Below are 22,391 nucleotides of genomic sequence, written 5' to 3'. Positions count from 1 at the left end.
CTCCCTCCCTCCCACCCTCCCTATCCCACCCCTCTAGGTGGACACAAAGCACCGAGCTGATCTCCCTGTGCTATGCGGCTGCTTCCCACTAGCTATCTATTTTACATTTGGTAGTGTATACATGTCCACGCCACTCTCTCACTTTGTCCCAGCTTACCCTTCCCCCTCCCCACGTCTGCAAGCCTATTCTCTACGTCTACATCTTTATTCCTGTCCTGCCCCTAGGTTCCTCAGAACCATTTTTCTTTTTAGATTCCATATATATGTGTTAGCTTACCGTATTTGTTTTTCTCTTCCTGACTTACTTCACTCTGTATAACAGACTCTAGATCCATTGCAATGACTAACTTTAGAAAGAGTTATGGCAACCAGTTGATAATTCCACATCTTATTGCTTAATGGAAAACTCAGGTCATCTCTACTTTGAATATCTCTCAGCAAGATCAATACCATACTTATTGAAGGTACTTGATGTCACTGACATTGTAAACTACTTTTCCATGAAAAGACAGCTACATAAGAAATAAATTTAAATTAGCTTGAAAATCTTCTCATTTACATGTTTTCATAAGACAAGAAGAGAAGGATGGCATAAAAAGAAGTGACGTTGAGGATTTAGATTTGGTTTTCAAGGTGTCTTCTTCCTACCTGGTTCTGCATTTCTTTGGTAACATCTATGCTCGGTCTCTCTCCAAAGGGGACTGTCAAAGGGTACAGATTTGTCCAAAATCTCCCCCACATATCACCTATTTAAAAAAAAGATTTCGTTAATACATGACAAGGACAACAGAAGTATAGACCTGATTTTACATAGTGCATGAGGTGGGATTGGTAAACAGGACACAGAGTATTCTGGATTTAATCTAGTTTCTGTGCTTCCTTTTCACTACCTCTTTTCTTCTTCCCTTATTTTATATTTTCAACATTCCCTTCTTTTTTTACCGCCTCTAAAAGGTTAAAATGGCAGGAGATGATGTGGCTAGACAAAGCTTGTTAGGGAATCATCCCTGTTTCTCACATTTCAAATTACAATTCAAAGGCACAATGTATTAAATGTACAGGACATCACAGCTACTATAGATTAGAAATAGATTTATATAGTCCCTCATCCATGGGACAAAATACTACAAATTAGACTATTAGTAATCTATGATATTGGATTCAAGAGAGATCATATAGACAGACTTGTGGTTGCCAAGGGGGATGGAGGGGGAGGCAGGGATGGATTGGGAGTTTGTGGGGTTAGCAAATACAAACTATTATATATAGAATGGATAAACAACACAGGGAACTATATTCAATATCCTGTGATAAACAATAATGGTAAAGAAAAAAAAGAGAGAGATCATATAGGATCATCATTCAGGAATCTCTGCTAACTAACCAGTAACTAAGTTCCACTTTTATTACTATATTATAGGAATCCACTTAACTGGGTGATTTTTCAAACATCTCAAACAAATGCTAAATTGAATTCCAAGGCCAGAAACCCTAAAAGGAAAAAATGGATCTAGAAAAAAATCAATCTCATAATAGGACCAGAATCCTGGCACCAAAGGAATGGGGGAAAATAATTACATAAAGAATATGTCGATGAACTCATGTTTTAAAAGATAAAATTCAGTAGAGATCAATGTAAAGTCCTATGCTTCAATTTTAAAGAAACATCTATCTATTATAGAAATATGTGATATGTGACATCAGGCTGAAACATATCCCACATGTAAAAGACCAAAACGGACCCAACAAACAGTATGACGTGGCTTCCAAAACACAAATGTGACTGTAGGGTAAGCGAGTAGAATTACAGAGTCTAGAACAAAGGAAACCATAGCACCAATTTTACTCCATGTTGGTCAAACTTTATCTGGAGTAACTGTTCAGTTCTGAGCGTGATATTTGAAGAGGGACATCAACAAAGGATAGCTTGTCCAAAGGAGAACACAAGTAGAAAAGTGAGATTTTAAAGAATGGTTGAAAAATCTATGTAGGATATTTAACATAAAAGAAGAAAACGGTGTATACGTGATGATAACAGTAATACTCACTAAAAGGTACTGAGTACGTACTCTTGTGCCAGGTACTACGCTGTGCCTTGGCAGTGGTTGTTTATAAATCTCTAGAAGGCCATCTTGTGGAAGAAGAATGGACATATTCTGGGTAACCTCATAGCATGGAATTAGGCAAAATGAATGGAAGGCGTTAGAGGGGTGTTGATTCACCTCCACATAAGGTAGGACTTTAGGTTAGTTTACCTTGGAAGGAAGAAGGAGCCACCTGACAACAGACAGGTTTAAGCAGAAAGTGAATTACCAAAGAACACCTGCCAAAGACACTGTAGAGAGTATTTATATATTGCTTTAGAGGAAAAAGTCTCCACTGATCCTTTGTCCAGATTCCCCCCTGCTAAGAGAGAGGCTTGGCTGTGGAGAATCAGCTGTCAGCAACTTAGCTTGACTAGAGTAGGCATGCTATGTATGCAAGACATGAACTTTTCAAACATATATTTTAATTGGCCTCAGCTTCTGGGGTGAGGGAGAGGGGAGGGAGGATGGCCACTCTCTGGTGGGGAATAAGGAGGTTGAATAAAGGGCCCCAGGTCTTGCATGGTCTACAAAAGCTCTATGGCAGGATCCAAAGTTCTTGGAAGATTGATTCTCCTCCTAAGCTAGGCATCTTCCTTCATGATGAAGACTTCATTCATTACTCATATGATTCCAAACCAAGTACTTTTCAGCAAAAGAAATTGTTGCAGTTGAACAAGGAACTTAACAAAGCTTTCACTCAGGCTATACCTTAATTCTAGAAAGTCTTTCTCTCACCCCTGACTGCCCCTAGCCAACCAAGCTTCTTTCCTCTGAATATGATGCTAAAATCCCACCTCGAGGATTAGCCAACCAAGTTGATTAATAAAACTTATTTTCCCCATTTCCACTCTCATTTCTCTAGTGATCTTAAATAACCCCTTTATCCTATGGATTGTGGCCAACATAATAACTCTTTATGTATAAAGTAATGCAACAGAGAACAATTTAAAATGACTTCTCTGTTGAAGACAGTGCTTTCAATCTTTGATTTCTATAATGTTACTAACTTCATTCACAGAATTTTTCAAAAGTTGGGCCTCACTCCAAAAAAACAACTTTATTGGTGGAAATGACAAAGAGCAAAGCACACAAAGAATTCCTGGAGTTTCTTACCAAGCAAATGGGCAGGGAGGCATCCAGTCGGACTGATACGGGAAGGGTAGGCATCCATCAACTTTGCCCTCACATAAGCGTGAAGTTGTTCATATAATGGTTTAATCTGAAAAGCTCAGGAAGAGACTTTAAGACCAAGAATAGCCTATTTCCAATCCCCAACACTAAAAATAGGAGCTTCTTTAGACAAGTAGAATTGCCCTAAGTTCTAATTTCTTCTCCTCTGAAATATTCTGGAGAGTTTGAAAGCATTCATTCTTCCCAGATACCGATGATGACTAGTTCCACTGCATAAAGCAATGAACACACCTGGAGGGATACAGATCCCAAAAGGAAGGCGGATGCAAAAAAACATTCATTTCTAAGATGCTACCTACTTCCTTCATTTTTAAACTGAAGTATCATTTACATATAAAATTCACCCATTTTAAAATATATAGTTTCGTGAGTTTTAATAAAAGTATACTGTTGGACAACCATCACTACCGCTCAGTTTTAGAACATTTCCAACATTCCCCAAAGTTTCCTTGCACCCATTAGCAGTCAACTCCATTCCCACCCCCAGCCCCAGCTGATCACTGAACTGATTTCTTTCCCTATCGTTTTGCCTATTCTGCACATTTCTTATAAATGAAACCATACAATATGTGACCTTTCGTGTCTGGCTTCTTTCACTTGGCTTAATGTTTTTTAGGTTAATCCATGTTGTTGCATGTATCAGTGTTCATTCCTTTTTATTACTGAGTAGCATTTCGTTGTATGAATACATCAGAGTTTGCTTCATTTAGTATCTTAAGGATAAAATTCACCAGTTGAAGGATGACTAGGTTGTCTCCAGTTTGGGGCTATTATGAGTAATATCTCTATAAACATTCGTGCATAAGTCTTTGTATGGCTATATGTTTTCATTTCTTTCACATAGATCGCTAAGAGTGAAATACCTTAGTTATATGGTAAGTATGTGCTTAACTTTTTAAGAAAATGCCAAACCATTTTCCGAAATGGCTGTAGCATTTTACATTTCTGTCCGTAGCACTTAGTACTGTCAGTCTTTTTTTTTTTTTTTTCTTATTTTGGCTGCGCCGGGTCTTAGTTGTGGCACGCGGGATCTTGAGTTGCGGCATGCAGACTCCTAAGTGCGGCATGCATGCAGGATCTAGTTCCCCGACCAGGGATCGAACCCCGGCCCCCTGCATTGGGAGCGCAGAGTCTTACCCACTGGACCACCAGGGAAGTCCCTGTCAGTCTGTTTTAATCACAGCCATTCTGGTGGGAATGTAGTGGGGTTTTTTTTTTTAATTGAAGTATAGTTGATTTACACTGTTGTGTTAGTTTCAGGTGTACAGCAAAGTGATTCAGTTGTGTGTGTGTGTGTGTGTGTGTATGTATATACATGCACATATACATACATATATTATTTTTCAGATTCTTTTCCATTATAGGTTATTATAAGATATTGAATATAGTTCCCTGTGCTATACAGTAGAACCTTGTTGTTTATCTATTTTATATATAGTAGTGTGTATCTGTTAATTTCAAACTCTTAATTTATCCCTCCCCCGCTTCCCCTCTGGTAACCATAAGTTTGTTTTCTATGTCTGTGAGTCTGTTTCTGTTTTGTAGATAATATATATATATATATACCACATCTTCTTTTTCCATTCATCTGTCAATGGACACAGGCTGCTTCCATGTCTTGGGTATTGTAAGCAGTGCTGCTATGAACATTGGGGTGCGTGTATCCTTTCAAATCAGTGTTTTCCTCTTTCCCGGATATATGCCCAGGACTGGGAGTGCTGGATCATATGGTAACTCTGTTTGTGGTGGTTCTTAATCATGGTTTTAATGTGCATTTCCCTAATAAAGTTTTATTTGCTTATTTGCCATTTGTGTAATGTCTTTGATGATGTACTTACATCTCTTGCCCATTTCTTTTTCGGGGGGGTTGTTTGTCCTACTTCCACTTTTGATAGCTCTGCCCAGCTATGGCTGTGACAGAACAGCTTCACATAAGAAGCTGGAAGGCATGGGGATGTGGGGGTCAAAATGAAGGAAGAGGGAGACATTGAGAGGTGTCTATGGGGCACTTCTAATAGGACTCTCCCTTCCCTAGAACATCTTCCTTAGCCAAAGATAAGGAAACAACAGTATCAAGTGTCCTGAGGAAGGAAGCAAAGCCTATGGCTCTGCTAACAAAGGAAGACAGCACAGGCCCCACATAGCTCCGAAACCCATGCCTTCTTATAATCTAAAAGACCACTCCTTCCTATAGTCTTTCCTTCTCATAATCTTCCTGTTGGTAATTGCTGCTCAATGGCTAAAAGGGAGAGAAAAGCAGAGCAATTCCGATCATCTGTAGCAGTTGCCCTGTGATTCTTTACAATCTTTCCAAGCTCTAATATTCCATAACTCTGAGGCCTGGGAACGACCAGCCAGTGTGTTAAGAACAAGCCAGAATGCTTTTGGTCCCTGTCCCTTCTTCCTGCATGCTGCCCTACGTCTGTCTCTGCAGACAGTTCCTTGTTACCTCTGCAAAGGTACGCTCCACATCTGTGATCAACTGGTCACAGCTGTAGTCATAGTCACCTGCCCCCGTCACTTCATAATTCCCTCTCCAATAGTCCCCATAGTCCTCATAATCTGTTATTAAAAAGAAGAAAAATGAGAACATCTGGAAAGAAATAGATAAAGCACAATATACATAGAATAGCTTTCCTGGGAGGTTAAAAACTCCAAAAACCTGTCACATTTTTATTGCCCTTCTAAATATCAACTCAAAGGGATGCAAATAAATAATAACACTAGCTAATGTGTCCAAATTTTAATTCATTATCTCATCTACTAAGCACAAAAACTCTACAAGACAGACAGTATTATAATCCCCGTGGTGCAGGGTAACAGCCTGCTCTTGGCCGGTTAAACGATTCGTCCAAGGTCACACAACTGGTGAGGGGCAGAGGCGCACTCCGAGTCTCCTAACCCCAGGTCTCTGCTCTCTCCATGGGTGAATTTGCATCCTTAGCTTTAAAACGTGTGACTGGATCTTTAAATTCTCATTTTGCTCAGGGCCTTATATTTTCAAATCTAACCCAACTCATCTTGGACACGGCCACAGTGGGCCTGTGTTTGTTGGCAAATTGTATGTATGCTTCATGTAGTGTCTTGTTATCAGGAAATGCAAGCTTGTGTCAGGGTAATAGTTAATAAAGTTTGTAAATGTATTTTAGCAACTTTTATTTTTACATGCACGTTGGCAATGGATGATCAGGAAGACGAGGAGACAAGTAAATATTTGGATGGAAGGATGTGGCGATGGGCTCCTGTCTCCAGCTTGCCTGTGGCTTGAGAATATGAGTTTAAGTGGTAGTGAAAGACATTTAGAAAGAACAGATGAAAAATGTTTTTCCTTTCTCAACCCCAGAGCATACATTAGTTCACAATGCCATGGCTTCGGTTCATTATTCAGGCTGGAGGGTAAGTTAAGAGATATGGAAATTCCTCACCATGTTAAGATTTTGATGACCACGTGATTTGAGTTATAATTACAACTACAGAGAATAGTAGGTTTCCAGCCTAAACTACTCTGATTTGTTTCTTTCTGGGATACCACTCTGACGTAAACACACAAATGACCTTTGAGAATGAACTGTGGCCAGATGGGAGTTTAGGGGAGAGATGGTGTCTCTGACTCTCATCCTTTCTGGTAAATAGAATCGATCAATCCCCCAGACTACCTCAGGAACCCTCGGGGGCCTGAGCCCTTCCCAGACAACTGACTTGTTTGAGGCCTGGTAACTTAGTCTCACTCTTGAGCCCTTTCAACTGTACAATGTCAATTCACCTTTCCTTATTCCCTGGTGGTCTCCTCTTTGAGACACATAACCTAATTGTTCAGCAGGTGACTGTTAAATTAGGAATACCCCTTAGATCAAAGGGCAGGCTTGGTGATGCATAAGAAATAGCCCCGAAGCCCTGCAGAGAGCTTCCGAACCGCCACAGCCCAGCAAACTCACTGTTGGCTCTGGCCATCTCGTTTTCCAGGACCACATACTCTTCATAAAATGGCCTCAGCCGCTTGCCGACCTCAGCCCTCCAGCCTTCCCAAGCCCAGAGTCTCCGATTGTAGTCTTTGCTGTTTTCCATTATGTCATCCAAACCTATCACCGCAAAGTACCCAAAGGGAAATAAACATGCATTTGTAAAGTTTTTATTTGTAAAGACTTATATGAAATTTAAAGAATTAAAAGGCTGGCAGACATCAAGGTCATAAAGTTGTTCAATGAAATCTCATGATTCGTTCATTTCCTCACCCTTATTTTAGTTTCAAAAGATTTCTGCAGAGAAAATAAACCACTGAGATCACTGAACTATTAATTTCATTAGATTACTTGAGTGTGACAAAATTCCCAGTGCAGTTTTGTTAGAACTTAAAAGAGCATCTGTGTGCTGAAACACACACATTTGGAATCTTCCCCTCTTTAGATGATCCATCTGAAAGGCACAATGTCGTCATCTAAGGTTAATCTCATTTTTAAAGCTTGGAATAAAAAAAGGAAATTTTATAATCACTGCTCAAAATTAATAGCCCACCTGGTTCAAGTACTAAGCACTCCTGTGTATTTGGGTCCAAAACTTTCCCACTACTGTAGATGGTGCTCATTGTACTTAGAACTGTACTCAGCTGCAAATTAAAGATAATAAACAATGTTAAAAGTGGAAGATGTACAAAAGAGAATGCTAACGTAGAGATGTCCTTTCAACCATGTGATTTGTTTATGCCTCAAAATACAGCAGTTCACATCTTCTTGGCTAAGTATCTTCTTTCATGTAGGGTTGGATCACCTCAGTTAAATTTTCCCACCGTCGACTAGCACAGACGGGCCTTATGAGCACATGATAAATATATGTGGAGTGACTAAGAAAACAAAACAAAACAAAACAGATCTACCAAAGTCCCAAGAATGTTTCTCACCCACACACGCACAGAGCAGCGCATTTCTTATTCCATTCAGCCTTCACTGAGTGCACATTTATTGAACATCTGCTATGTCCTACACTCTGACAATTATGACATGAACAAGTCACTGGTCCTCAAGGACCCCACAATCATGCGACAGTGAGACAATCATGAAACCAATGATTACATAATAGAGTGACAGGTACTATAACTGTGGCCAAAAAGTGATGTGGAAGCATGGGGGGGTGTGTGGATAAATGAATAACCTGGAGATTCAGGAATGGCTTCAAAGAGGGGGCACAATAGAGCTGTGTCTTGGAAGAGAGGTAGGAATTGGTCAAGTAGAGAAGGGAAGTAGAGGACAGAGCTTACAAGACAGAAGAAGGTTGAGAAAGACAAGGCATTTTCAGGGAGTGGTGACATGAGAGAGAAAACTGGGGTAGTGGTGTTGATTGAGGGGCATGGAGGATGGGAGAATAGAGAGGGAAGGAGGGGCAGATCATGAGCAGCCTCTGTGCCTTACTGAAGAGTTTAACTTTTACCCTGTAGGTAAAGGAGCATAAAGGTAATAGAGTAAAGCAGTGCTACTCAAAGTATGGTCCATGGACCAGTGCAAGTCAGCAAATAGTTTGTTTCTCGTCTATGAGAAGCACAGGAATTGAGAGAATAAATGTTTATAAACTTTTAAAAACGATTTGATATTTCCATGACAGCTAAGCATGTGATCAATGAAATTAACCAAGCACTGATCTGCGATGGATTGGAAATAAAGAAAGATAGGGAAGAAGGGAGGGAGGAAGGAAGAAAGGAAAGAAGGAAGGAAGGAAGGTCCTTCTCCTATTTCTCTCTTCCGTTATTCCTTCACTCTACTACAAGAGCCATTATCCTAAAACATGAAACAGATCTCATGCTTAAAACTTCAACAAGATCCCACAGTCCAAAGGAATAAACCCAAGCCCCTTACCATGGCACAAAACCCCTCCTGCTCTCTCTCTCTACCTGCTTTTTCCATCTCCCCTCCTTCCTCTCCATTGAATTCATGCGTCCTTGAGTCTCCCCTCCCCCCAAACACTTCAAGCTCTTCTTACACGCATTTCAGTGATTTTTAATCCTGGCTGCAAATCAGAATTATCTGGGGATCTTTTTAAAATACAATGTCCAGTTTCCACCTAGACTAGACGAAGCTCTAGATTGTAACAGAGCAACGGGCAAGACGGTGTCCTTGTGGAAAAGATGGGGCAGGGCGAAATGGATAAAATAAAGTGGATTAATAACTATTTGAATAATGGGCCCCAAAGAATGCAGAATAATAAACAACAGCTTGTAGGAAGACACAGGCCATATGGTTTGACCTTTGTCCTTATTGTGCATTTTTCTTTTTATAGATGCAGATAAGAACACAGTACCAGAGGGCAAGCAGCTGAGAAAGACTTTGATGTTAAATAGGCAAATCTTTTAGATAAAAATATTTCAATAGATCAAATCAAGGGTCTGTAAATTATGATTTGCAGACCGAATCCTGTCTGCTGCCTGTTTTTGTAAAGTTTTATTGGAACACAGCCATGCCCATTTGTTTCTGTGTTAGCTGTGGCTGATTTCCCACAACAAGAGCAGACTGACTCAGTGGGACAGAGACAGTATGGCCCACTAACCTAAAATATCTACTATCGTTCCCTTTACAGAAAGAAAGTCTGCTGACTCCTGGGCTAGAGAGATAGGATGAGAGATTTTTATTTTAACAGGGGTGAATATAGGCTTTCTTGAATTTAGACAAGCTACCTACATAAGAATAGAATTTTCAAAGGTATCATTTCTGGAGCAACATTGGTGGAAGAGATTTGGAGACTTTCTTGACAGTGATGTTGAGATGAATCAACCATGGAATTTGACTGTCAAAAAACCAAAGCAAGCAAACAGGAGCCTAATGTAATCCTGGGCTGTCTTAGTAGATGTAAAGCACAGGAGGCAGGATGTCGTACCCCTGCTCACCTCCAGGCAGACCCAAACCCACTCGGAGGGCTGTGTTCAGTCCAAGGATACTGACAAAATGAAGCCAGCAACTAGGAATGGTTAGGGAACTTGAAACCATCGTATAAGGAAAAATGGACAGAGTGAAGGATGTTTAGCCTAGAGAAGAAAAGACTCAACTAGTTAAAAAAAAATTACCTGCCTTCCTTTATTTAAAGACCATTATGGGAGAGAGCAATTTGGCTCGAGAAGGTGGTACAAAGTGGAGGAAAAGCACTTTATGCTCAATGGAAGGAGTATCTTGCCATCAGTTAGAGGGACCCACATACGGAACTGGCGTCTGGGAAAGAAGTGAGTCGCCCATCCCTGAAGTAGTTTGAGCTGGGGTGGTTTAGCCACTCGTTAAAGAAGTTGCAGAGGAGAGTCAAGAATCAAAGGGGTGGGGGAGGATCAGACGACATGCAGGGCTTCTCAAGCTTAGCACCATTGACGCTTTGGACCAGACGACTCTTGTCTTTGGGGGCTTCCTTGCGCCTTGTAGAGTGTTTAGCAGCATCCCTACCCGCTAGATGCCAACAGCACCCCTCAACAGTTGTAAAAACCAAAAATGTCCAGATATTGTCAAATGTCCCTGGCGGGCAAAATCACTCCCGGTTGAGAAGCACGGACATGGACTAAGTGCCTGGTCCTCAGGAAGGTGACCTCTGTCACTGTGTCCATATACACCACAGCGCCCTCAGAATCATGCTTTAACAATGTGTCCCAACATACCAGTGTGCTACTTCACTCTCAAAGGATACCAGTTTGGATGATAAGTTACGTGGCCACCCTACCGAGGCACAGAGCTCTTTCTATTGTGAGCATTGCTATCCTGGCAGATAAAGGCAGCAGCCAGGGGTGATATTAATGTTTAAGATTTCCCCAATATTTCAACACTTGGGGTCAATGCTAGCATGTCACATACTCGTTTGCTCTTGTCTGCTGAGAGCACTGAGGTCCCACTCTGCTGAAGGACCTGCAATTGACGCTTGAGTGTGGGATTCCGAATTTCTTCTAGTGAATAAGTTTTGGCAATCCTGGACTGTTCTTCATAAAAGGCAGACCATTTGGCCCCGGCTGCATTCTGAAACGACAAAATAATAATAATAATTAATAATAAAGTTGAAGTTAGGATGGCACTGCTCGAATAGATAGAACAGAAGATATACTCCAAAGAGCATCTGGTGGAACATTTAGTATTTCCTGAGTGATTTAATTCTCTACTTTGCTGAAGGTCAAAGTTTAGGTTAAGAGTGACCGAGCCACACTTGGTCACACTTCTTTCTGACCTAGTGCTTAGTTTTCCCAAGGGTCCTGTCCCCAGAACTGGAAGTGAATTCTCACAGATGATTCATATTGTGAGGCCCTGGAAGGTATGGCCTTAGCACTTGTGACGTGGGCGAGTTGTTCAAGGATTCAAGGATGAGCGCTCTAAAGGGAGAGTCCAGCAGAGCTCAGAGCGGACTTCCTGGGCATATAGCTCCTCATGGCGATGAGAACCGTAAGAAATGAGAACCAGTTTACAGGAAGCTCTGTGGTGCCATGATTTACCAGAGATTCTGATCTTAAAGTATGAGCCCCAGTCAAGGTTGCCCAGAACATGGCCATTTGGTAGCTGTGGTGATTTTCTACCAGCAAAAGAAACCAATAAGCAGGTGATGATGCCAGGATTCACTTGCCCCCCCATCTTGACCATCAGTAAGCAAGTGGACTTCTCCAGACTTATCCAGTGCAGTCTTCTCTCAGCGCACAAGCTCATTTCCATTTATCAAAGACTGAAATGAGCAACTATTTTGTACATTGTACTTCTCCAGACCCTATAAAAGAGGTAGCATATGAGGCAAGTAAGAACTCCATTCCTTGAGCCAGACACTTCTGACTAGCTATTGTGACCCTGAGCAAATTACTTAGCCTCTCTGAGTCATGTTACCTTACTCGGAAAATGAGAGTAATAATAGTAGAACTTACCTCAAAGGGTTGCTGTAAAGGCGAGAAAATTTAACAAGTAATATAATGCCTATCAAAGTGCCTGATATATCCCAAGCATTTAAAAATCATAGCTACTTTATCACTTACAGGGAAAAAAGTCCTTGTCCTTAAGTGGCTGACAGTTTTATCAAACAGATAAGATACACATCGTGAATGTTTCATTACTGAAACAAGAGCATATGATAATGTATAAACTATGAGTGGGGCTAAGCAGTTCCTGTTACAGGGACCAGATTTGGCAAGCCCTCCTGGAGGAGGTGGATCTTAAGACAGACCTTAAATTAGGTAGGAGATAGATGGGTGTAGAGTACTTTGCAAAATAATTTACCTCATTTGGTCTTCTTAACAACCCCACGAGATACAAAATTATTCTATTTCCATTTTTCCTATGTGTAGAAAGGGGCTAAGAGAAATAAAAAGTGGAGCTGTCGACTAACTGTCAGTATCTGAATCCTGGATCCTGTGGTGGGCAGACACTAAGGTGGCTCCTGTGATCCCTCCTTCCTGCTGGTGCACCCTTGTGTGTCCCCCTCCCCTTGAGGGTGAGCAGGACCTGTGCCTCACTTCTAACTGGGAGAATATAGCAAAAGTGACAGGATATGCATGTTTATGTTACATAAGGTTGCCATTTTTATCTTGCCAGAAGACTCTCCCTTGCTGATTTTGATGCAGCAAGATGCCATGTTGTGAGCTATGCTGTGGATAGGGCCACATGGTGAGGAATTGAAGATGGCCTCTGACTGACATCCTAAGGACCTCAGTTCGGCAACATATGAGGATCTAAATGCTACCACTAACCACATGAGCTTGGAAGTGGATTCAACCCCAGTTGAGTTGCAGATGAGACCACAGCTCTAGCCGGGACCTTGATTATAAGCTTACGAGACTCAGAAGCAGATCCAGCTAAGGTGTGCCTGGAGTCCCGCCCCACAGGAACTGTGAGATAACAAGTGTGTGTTGTTTTAAGCTACTACGCTTGGGGTAATCTCTTACTCAATAGATAACTAGCACAGATTCCAAAGCAGGACTCCAGGCATGACTGCACTCTCCAGGCCAAGGAATTTTACTTTTATCCTGTAAATACTAGGGACTCACTTAGGGGTTGCAAGCAGCTGTGTGACATGATGAAAGTGGTGCAGGAAAGGGACAACGGATCAGACAAGAGATGAAGGGAATATTATTGAGCACACACAACCCCTCAGGAACTACTTCTCAGTTAATCTTCACGAACCATCTTGTGAGGTAGTTGTGATTGTCTCCACTTCACAGATGAGGGAAATGAGGCACAGAGCAGGTAAGTAACTTTGCCTAGGTCACACAGCTAGCAACTGGAAGAAACAGGGTGTCAACCCAGAAATGTTTACCTCCAAAGCTAATGCTCTTAACCACTGCCTATAGATTGGATTCGACATATTCTGTTCTTGTCTCTAACATGCCCGAATGAGAGGGACTGAGCTATGGAAAGAGGAGTTCGGTCTACAGCACAAATTCATTCATGCAACCCACCACTCACCTCTCAGTCCCTACCCTTTTTCATCCGATCCAGAATGACTGACAGCAAAATTTCTAGTAAAACTTTGATCCCAAATTAAGGCATTTCTTTTCTTTTCAATCTACTTTGGAAACAGCTCATTATCCCCAAAAGGCCCCAATCTTAAAATATTTTTAAAAAATTATACTGCATGTGGGAACTTTGAAGATATCTGTTTTATTTTATTTTTTGCTACCATATACAAGTGTTATACTTTATATCACAAAAATATTACTTTATGTTGCCTTGAATTTTGGTCCCTGAGGACACACTGTTACATCCCAAGCTGTTCTTTTTAATATTGCTTACCATCTATTCCATATTCATACTATAAGGCTCCCAAGCCTAAATAAAACTGACAGCTTAGGGCTTCCCTGGTGGCGCGGTGGTTGGGAGTCCGCCTGCCGATGCAGGGGACACGGGTTTGTGCCCCGGTCCAAGAAGATCCCACATGCCGCGGAGCGGCTGGGCCCGTGAGCCATGGCCGCTGAGCCTGCGCGTCCGGAGCCTGTGCTCCGCAACGGGAGAGGCCACAACAGTGAGAGGCCCGTGTACCGTTAAAAAAAAAACAAAAAAACAAAAAAACAAAAAACTGACAGCTTAGAAGTTATACAGAGAATCAAAGTCAGTTCATACATACCAACCAAGCAACATAGACAGTGCTTGAGAGCTATATGTCATTTTTGGATTTGAATGATGAACGAATTGAAGCATATACAGTAACTTACGTAGCTACAGGGTTCAAAAGGAACCATTACAAATCAAATAAGTGGCATCCCATACTGCCTCTGTGCAAAGGCAGGAGAGCAGCAACTAACACAGCAAAAGTTTCCACAGCCATTGATGGGGGTTTGGGGTCAAGACACACATTACTCAGTACAATCACAGGAAGTTAGAACCCTCTCTGACTTCCTGCATATACCATACCATATTCTCATCCTACAAGAGATCCTCTGTAATTTCAAGGACTGAAAATGTAAAATCCTAAATTATATTTTAAGTCACTCCAAAAGATATCCTGCTCTTTTTGGCCCTAACGATATGCAAGTTAAATATGATTTCATTATGCTTTTAAATGTTTTCATATGAGATTCGTCTTAAGCCATAGGTCTGCGGTCTCTACTCAAACTATGATAGTTTTATCTAAACAATTAAAATGCTTTTGCGATAAGTTGTTTGAAATGAAAAGAATTAAAATCTCATTTTCTTTTTTTCTATAGCTCACTATCAACCCCTAAACCACTTCTTCCCCTGTAGGTATGAGAGTTCCCTGAAGACAGAAGATGAAAAACTGAATGGAACCTTAGCATCCAAGCAGTGACTTGGACCCCAACAGGCTCCCAGGGAACCCTCCACCCTCAGGTCCCATATGCTGGTCCAGTTTCCATATATAGCTCTCAAAACCACATCAGATTCAAAGATGAAAACTGCCTTGGTTACCTTTCAAATATGCCCAGATACTTGCATATTTTTTAAAACAGCTTATTCTATTCAAGGAAGTAGGTAATCTAAATTACAACAATATTGTTTTTCCATGAGAATCAAAAATTTATTTTTTCTTTTTTCAGATGGGAGAAAGGGGTATGGCTTTCAAACATTTTAATTTTTTCTGAATTTTATCTCATAGGGAAAAAGAAAAATCCACTCACACCTGAAATTGGGTCCTGCCAGAAAGGGGCCCACTAGATATATATTTGAGCTATTTCATAATAAGAAATATAACGTAGTATAAGTAACATAGCAAATATCACGAAAACCTCTACTCCGATTTTTTAAACATTGACACTCTGCAATAGTTGCTTCAGACATATTTATTTAGTGGTTAGAATCAATAACACCATATTATATACTCAAAAGTTCCTAAGAGAGTAGATCTTAAATGTTCTCACTACAAAAAAGAAATGGTAGGACTTCCCTGGTGGTGCGGTGGTTAAGAATCCACCTGCCAATGCAGGGGACACGGGTTCAATCCCTGGTCCGGGAAGATCCCACATGCCGCGGAGCAACTAAGCCCACGTGCCACAACTACTGAACCTCCGCTCTAGAGCCCGTGAGCCACAACTATTGAGCCCACGTGCCACAACTACTGAAGCCTGCATGTCTAGAGCCCATGCTCCGCAACAAGACAAGCCACCACAATGAGAAGCCCACACACTGCAATGATGAGTAGCCCCCGCTCACTGCAACTAGAGAAAGCCCTCACGGCAATGAAGATCCAACACAGCCAAACATTAATTAATTAATTTTAAAAAACCCCACATATTCTTAGAAGTGGAATTGGTGGGTTAAAGCAATTTTCAACTCCTGTAGATATTGTTAAATCTTGGTAAACCTGATTTTATGTCAACTTGGTGTTTCATTATTAATATAATGTTATCCCTCTGATTATTAGTGAGGTTAAACATATATATGAGGTATATAAATATTTATATATATTCAAATTTCCTCCTCTATGCATTTGCTGCTCATATCTTTTCCCCATTTTTCTAGTGAATTTCTGTCTTTTTTATCACTTAGTAAAATTTCTCTATACATTCTGACTGTTAATCTTTTATTAATTATATGTATCACAAATGTTTTCTCAAGCTCTGCTTCTTGTCCTGTGTGTGTCTGTGGTGTATGTTTATGATGCCTTTTAGTGCACAGAAGTTTCCTTCTAATCCTAATGCAACTGATTTGCTCAGTCTTTTCCTTTATAGATTGATCCTTTTGTATCTTATTTAATAAATCATTCTAAACCAAAAGTCATTTAATAAACCATTCCTGGGCTTCCCTAGTGGCACAGTGGTTAAGAGTCCACCTGCCCTCTCAGACTTCAGACTATACCACAAAGCTACACTAATCAAGACAATATGGTACTGGCACAAAAACAGAAATATAGACCAATGGAACAGGATAGAAAGCCCAGAGATAAACCCACGCACATATGGTTACCTTATCTGTGATAAAGGAGACAAGATTTTACAATAGCCAGGACATGGAAGCAACCTAAGTGTCCATCAACAGATGAATGGATAAAGAAGATGTGGCATAATATATATACAATGGACTATTACTCAACCATAAAAAGAAACAAAATTGAGTTATTTGTAATGAGGTGGATGGACCTAGAGTCTGTCATACAGAGTGAAGTAAGTCAGAAAGAGGAAAACAAATACCATATGCTAACACATACATATGGAATCTAAAAAACAAACCAAAAAATGGTCATGAAGAACCTGGGGCAAGATGGGAATAAAGACGCAGACCTACTGGAGAATGGACTGGAGCATACGGGGATGGGGAAGGGTAAGATGGGACAAAGTGAGAGAGTGGCATGGACATATATACACTACCAAATGTAAAATAGATAGCTAGTGGGAAGCAGCTGCATAGCACAGGGAGATCAGCTCGGTGCTTTGTGCCCACCTAGAGGGGTGGGATAGGGAGGGTGGGAGGGAAGGAGATGTAAGAGGGAAGAGATATGGGGATATATGTATATGTATAACTGATTCACTTTAGTGATCAAGCAGATTATGTTAGTTATCAAGCAGAAACTAACAAACCATTGTTATACTCCAATAAAGATGTTAAAAAAATTAAAAAAAAAGAGAATCCGCCTGCCAATGCAGGGCACATGGGTTCAAGCCCTGGTCCGGGAAGATCCCACATGCCATACAGCAACTAAGTCTGTGCACCACAACTACTCAGCCTGCACTCTAGAGCCCATGAGCCACAACTGCTGAGCCTGCGCACCACAACTACTGAAGTCCGTGCACCTAGAGCCCGTGCTCTGCAACAAGAGAAGCCATCGCAATGAGAAGCCCGCGCACTCCAATGAAGAGTAGCCCCCGCTCGCCGCAACTAGAGAAAGCCCACGCGCAGCAACGAAGACCCAGTGCAGCCAATAATAAATGATAATAAATAAAAATAAATATAAAGAAGAAATCTTATCCATAAAAAAAATAATAAACCATGTCTAACCAAGAGCCACCTATATATCCTGCTAAAAGTTTGTCTTGCTTTTCCTATTTAATTTTTAGTCTATCTTAAATTTATTTGTATCTGTTACATAAAGTAGGAAGGCCTTGAGCTTTGGCTCATAAAAGGGTCCCTACAGATTTTTAAATTTGCTTCTTTTTTCCAGAGCTCTAGGAACCTGAACAAGTTTTTTGTTAATTTCTTGGCTCAATATTCCTGCACCCTGCTAGTAGCGTAAATTCATTTTCCACACCTATTAAAAAATTCACAAGTGAAACCTGATTTTGGTCAGGTCTCTAGATCAGGACTCTGCCCACCATTTGTTTTTGTAAATAAAGTTTTATTGCAACATATTCACACCCATTTATGGGCTGTCTATGGCTGCTTTTGTGCTACAATGGCAGAGTTGACTGGTCTACAATGGCAGAGTTGAATAGAGGCTCACAAAGCCTGAAATATTTACTACCTGGCCTTTTATGGGAAAAGTGTGCTGACCTCTGCCCCGGATCTATACATTTACAGAAAACACAGGGGTCAAAAGGGCATGTTAAGCAATATTATAGGGACATAATCAGCAAATCCAGAAAGTGGGAGTTTCTATAGGACTAACAGTTCAGTACTTCTGCGAATAAATTGCAAAACAAAACAAAACAAAACAAACAGAAAAATGAGGGAGGGACTCTATAGGCTAAAAAAGACCTAAAGTACATCTGCTAAAGTGATCAAGAGAGGACCTTGTTAGATCCTGATTCAAACAAACCAGCTGAAATTTTTTTAAAATGAGACATTAGGGTACATTTGAATACTGACTAGATATTTGATGGTATTGAGGAATCATTATCATGTTTTTGACACGGTACTGTTATTAAGGTTGTTTTAAAAATTCTTACTTTGAGAGCTAGAAGGTGAAATATTTACACGTAACATATAGTTATATGATGTTGGGGATTTCCTTCAAAATAATCCAATAAACATGGGGTTGGGTAGAAAAATAAAACAAGATTGGCCCAAGTGTTAACAATTGCTGAAGCTGGGTGATGGGTATAAGGAGATTCAACATACTAGTCCTTCTTTTATGTGTTTGACAATTTTTACAATGAAAAGTTAAAAAAAAATCCATATAATGGAATACTATTTGGCAATAAAATGGAACCAAGTAACGATACGTGCTACGGCATGCAAAGTGAAAGAAGCCAGTCACAAAAGACCACCTAGTGTATAACCCCATTTATATGACATGTCCAGAATAGGCAAATCTATAGAGACAGAAAGTAGATCAGTGGTTGCTTAGAGCTGGGGATGGGGGAGGAAGAATGATTGCTAATGGGCGTGTAGTTTCTTTTGGGATGATGGAAATGTTCTAAAATGAGATGGTGATGACAGTTGTACAATTCTGCAAATATACTAAAAAGCATTGAATTGTAGACTTTAAATTGGTGAATTTTATGGTGCATAATTGTATCTCAGCAAAGCTGTTGTTAAAAGCCCTCAATAGCAAAAGCAAAGAAAAAAAACCCCACCTTATTCCCTAGCTCCTATAACTAGATCTGAAACACCCATGGAACCGCTCCAAACCAAAGGATTTAGCCAAAATTAAATGAATTCTCCTTTGCCCAGTTACCTGGCACACACTAAGAAGCAGCGGCAGTTCCTGACCACCAGGCCGCTCTCCCTGGGTGTAGCTGGTGGCTGCCTGGTGTCCTGTCAGAGTGCTTAGATCAGTGAGTAATTGTGTCAAATTCGGATGGAATTAAACATGTCATTTTGAGTTGCTCAAGTTCAGTTTCACCAAATTACATCACTCAACTGGGACATCGTCAAGTTTTCATGACAAAGAAAAACTAGTATGAACAGGCCTCCAATGCACTTGACTCATGTTAATCCTCCACATGTGGAACTTATTCATTCACCAGTTATCCACTGAAAAATCTTGGCTGGGCCCATCCACCCTCTTATGTTTCAAGAGACAAAAAATAAGTGACTTGCCCAAGGTATCACAGCCAGCTCAGGAGAGTCAAGATAGCATCAGATTCCCTGAATTCCATCGTATTTGCATCACACTGACTTTTCCCAACCCCTGTACCTGGGTGTAGGTACTTGTATGTGTTGGGGAGTGTGGGACAGATTCACTGGAGACAGGGTTGGCGTCTACATTCTCTCCTTGGGTACAGAATAGCAGTTTAAAATGACCCTTCTCTGGGTTCACTGTGCCCCCAGCCCTAAAGACAGCGGAAAAGGTTTAGGAAGCAGGTGTGCGCAAGGCCTCTAGGGGCCCTGACCACCCAAAGGGTAAGTGTGGGCCTCCTGCTCTCTCTTTACAACTTCTGATAACTCAACAAGAAATATTTATGAAGTGTTTTTGGAGACCTCCAGGGCTCCAACAGGGCAGTCTTCAACACGCCCTTCAGCTGCATGCACAGGAATTTGGGGCAGCTGTAGGAGTTACTGTCAAATACTGGAACAGTGAACCAGGATGCCCCTGCCAGTGATGGGATCCTTTTGCTCTCTTCCAGCGATAAAAAAATTGTCCAGGGACCTCCTATGTTGCTAGAGAGCTTTCGACTTTGCAAAAAAAAAAAAAAAAGAAAGAAAAAGAAAAGAAAGAAAAAGAAAAAAGAAATCCTTTTGACTTACAAAGGACTCTTTCAAAAATAAAACCAACAATAAACTTACAAAGGTGCAATGCAAAAAAGTAATGTCATTTTACTGAGAAGAGAATTACAGTTTAATTGGTGAATGTTCGATCTCAAACATGAGAACAGTATTTGCTCTAAAGCAAGTATTTGGTAATTAATTTTCAGTGAATTTCTGAACTCTATGGAAACCCGTTTTGAACCAAGCTTTTTTCCTTATCTCTGTCTGATGGGCCTCTCCTAAGCAGGGAGATTTGGGGACACTATACTGATCAAGTTTTGGTGCCTTCTACTATTTTAAGCTATAGTCTCATGACTTGATCTGAGAATCGCCATACTGGGTCAGATTGATTGGCTGACAAGCCCAATATTCTGACTCTGAAAGTTATGCCAAGGGATAATTAGGAAATGGTAGATTGCCCTCAATAATGTCACCCTGATAGGATCTGAACAGACACATGTCATACAGCCCAAATTTCTCTTCCTGTATTACTTATCTATTGCTACAATAATACTACATAACAAACAACCAAAAATCTCAATGGCATGTGTTCATTGTTTACGTGCCTAGAATCACTGAGGGTTACCAGGCAGCTCTGCTGATCTTGGCTGGATTTGCTTACAACTCTGGGAGATTGGTTTCAGATGGGACAACTATTCCACACCTTCCCTCACTCTTTAGCTGGCCAACCCAGGCATGTTCTCATAGCAAAGCCAAAGGTGCAAAGAACAAGCCCCACTGTTCAAGTCCCTTCCAAGCCTCTACTTGCATCACATCTGCTAACAGCCCATTGGTCAAAGTAAGTCACATGGTGAAGGACACGATCACATCACCTTCAGTGGGATGGCACTGCAAAGTGACATAACCTTGGGTGTTGATATAGGGAAAGGTAAAGAACTGGGTCCATAAATGCACTTAACCATACTTCCTTACCCACAGTGGATCTACAATCCTTACATTCACTTAAATACTACGAAAACTGACTTATAGTTTTCAATGTCTCACTGTTTTAGATTAAAGAATGGCCTAGTTTTACAAGTCTTACCAGTTTTACCACCTGTAATGTAAACAGCACCTCCTCCTATTTATTGTAAATTTCTCTCTTTTGAGCTTTCAAAGGCACCATCTTTCTAGTCTGAAGAGAGTTGGCCGATACAACAGGGAACACTCTATCCTTTCTTCTTCCCTCTCAGACTCAGTTTTTTTTTTTTTCTTTTTGAGTCAGGCTTTGGAGAGCTAATTCTGCTTTCTCTTCTAACTCTCTCTGATCCCCCTAAATCACTCCAGTGGCTCTTGGGGAACACGCTCCGTTTCTCCAGTTCTTTCTATTGATAGCCACCAGCAGCAGACCATATCTCAGTCTCCTGCTCATTTCGTGCGTCTTGTACCACCAGCTGCAGTGCCCGTTTCATCAGGGGATCTCAATATATGTGATAAGAGGATAGAAGAGCTATTGCTCTCCCTGTGCATTGCCCCCTCCCCAGGTAAATCCACACAGGTGCACTAATGCACTAACGCGCCCTTCACCATTGCTGGAGGAAGGACATATTGGGCCCCCTGCTTGCTTCTTGCATTCAGATATTTTCACTTTTCTTTAAAGGGCCCATACTGCCTGCACTTTGACCACACTTTGTGGATTTGTGCCCTTTCATTTCTGGCCTTTCCTCTAATCAACAAGTGCAATTCAAAAATGACAGCACTTAAGATCCAGACATTAATTCAACGAACATCACTACATCTGGGTGTACAGCATGCCTTCTCAGCAAGTGGGCACTCAACAGAACTGTTACATGTCTCTTGAGCAATTATAACTCCCTTTCACATTCACAGCAATGATATCGTATTGTTCTCCCAGGCTCATAAGCATTGAGCACTATTTTGGTGGTTTTGTGTATTAACTGTCGTCCCAGCAACCCTATGAGGCAAATATGAGTGTTACGCTGTTTTTCACAGGCAGAAAAACTAAGGCGGAGAAAGGTTCATTAACTAGCTCACGTTCACCCAGGTAGAAAGTGGTGGAGCCAGGGTTTGGACCTCAGCAGTCTGACTCCAGAGCTCTTAGGCATGATGCCGGTCGAACTTCACCACCACCTGCGGACCATTCGGCTAAGAA

General features: G+C 41.0%; 1 protein-coding gene across 1 annotated transcript in view; it reads right to left on the bottom strand.

Moving 5' to 3' along the window:
* The window catches only part of ACE2 (angiotensin converting enzyme 2), a 64,137-nt gene that overhangs the window by 27,334 nt on the left and 14,412 nt on the right, over window positions 1-22,391 (bottom strand). The window contains exons 4-9 of the mRNA XM_024744126.1: window positions 11,090-11,248; window positions 7,791-7,881; window positions 7,214-7,357; window positions 5,728-5,840; window positions 3,201-3,306; window positions 649-746 (exon numbers count right to left, since the gene is read on the bottom strand). Coding sequence (XP_024599894.1) covers window positions 649-746; window positions 3,201-3,306; window positions 5,728-5,840; window positions 7,214-7,357; window positions 7,791-7,881; window positions 11,090-11,248 — 711 coding nt within the window. The remainder of the gene's footprint in view (window positions 1-648; window positions 747-3,200; window positions 3,307-5,727; window positions 5,841-7,213; window positions 7,358-7,790; window positions 7,882-11,089; window positions 11,249-22,391) is intronic.

This window comes from Neophocaena asiaeorientalis, unplaced genomic scaffold, assembly GCF_003031525.2.
Source record: "Neophocaena asiaeorientalis asiaeorientalis breed wild unplaced genomic scaffold, Neophocaena_asiaeorientalis_V1.1 scaffold882, whole genome shotgun sequence".
Taxonomy (NCBI): domain Eukaryota; kingdom Metazoa; phylum Chordata; class Mammalia; order Artiodactyla; family Phocoenidae; genus Neophocaena; species Neophocaena asiaeorientalis.
The sequence above is the reverse complement of the archived record's forward strand: the minus strand, read 5'-3'. Positions and strand labels throughout refer to the sequence as shown.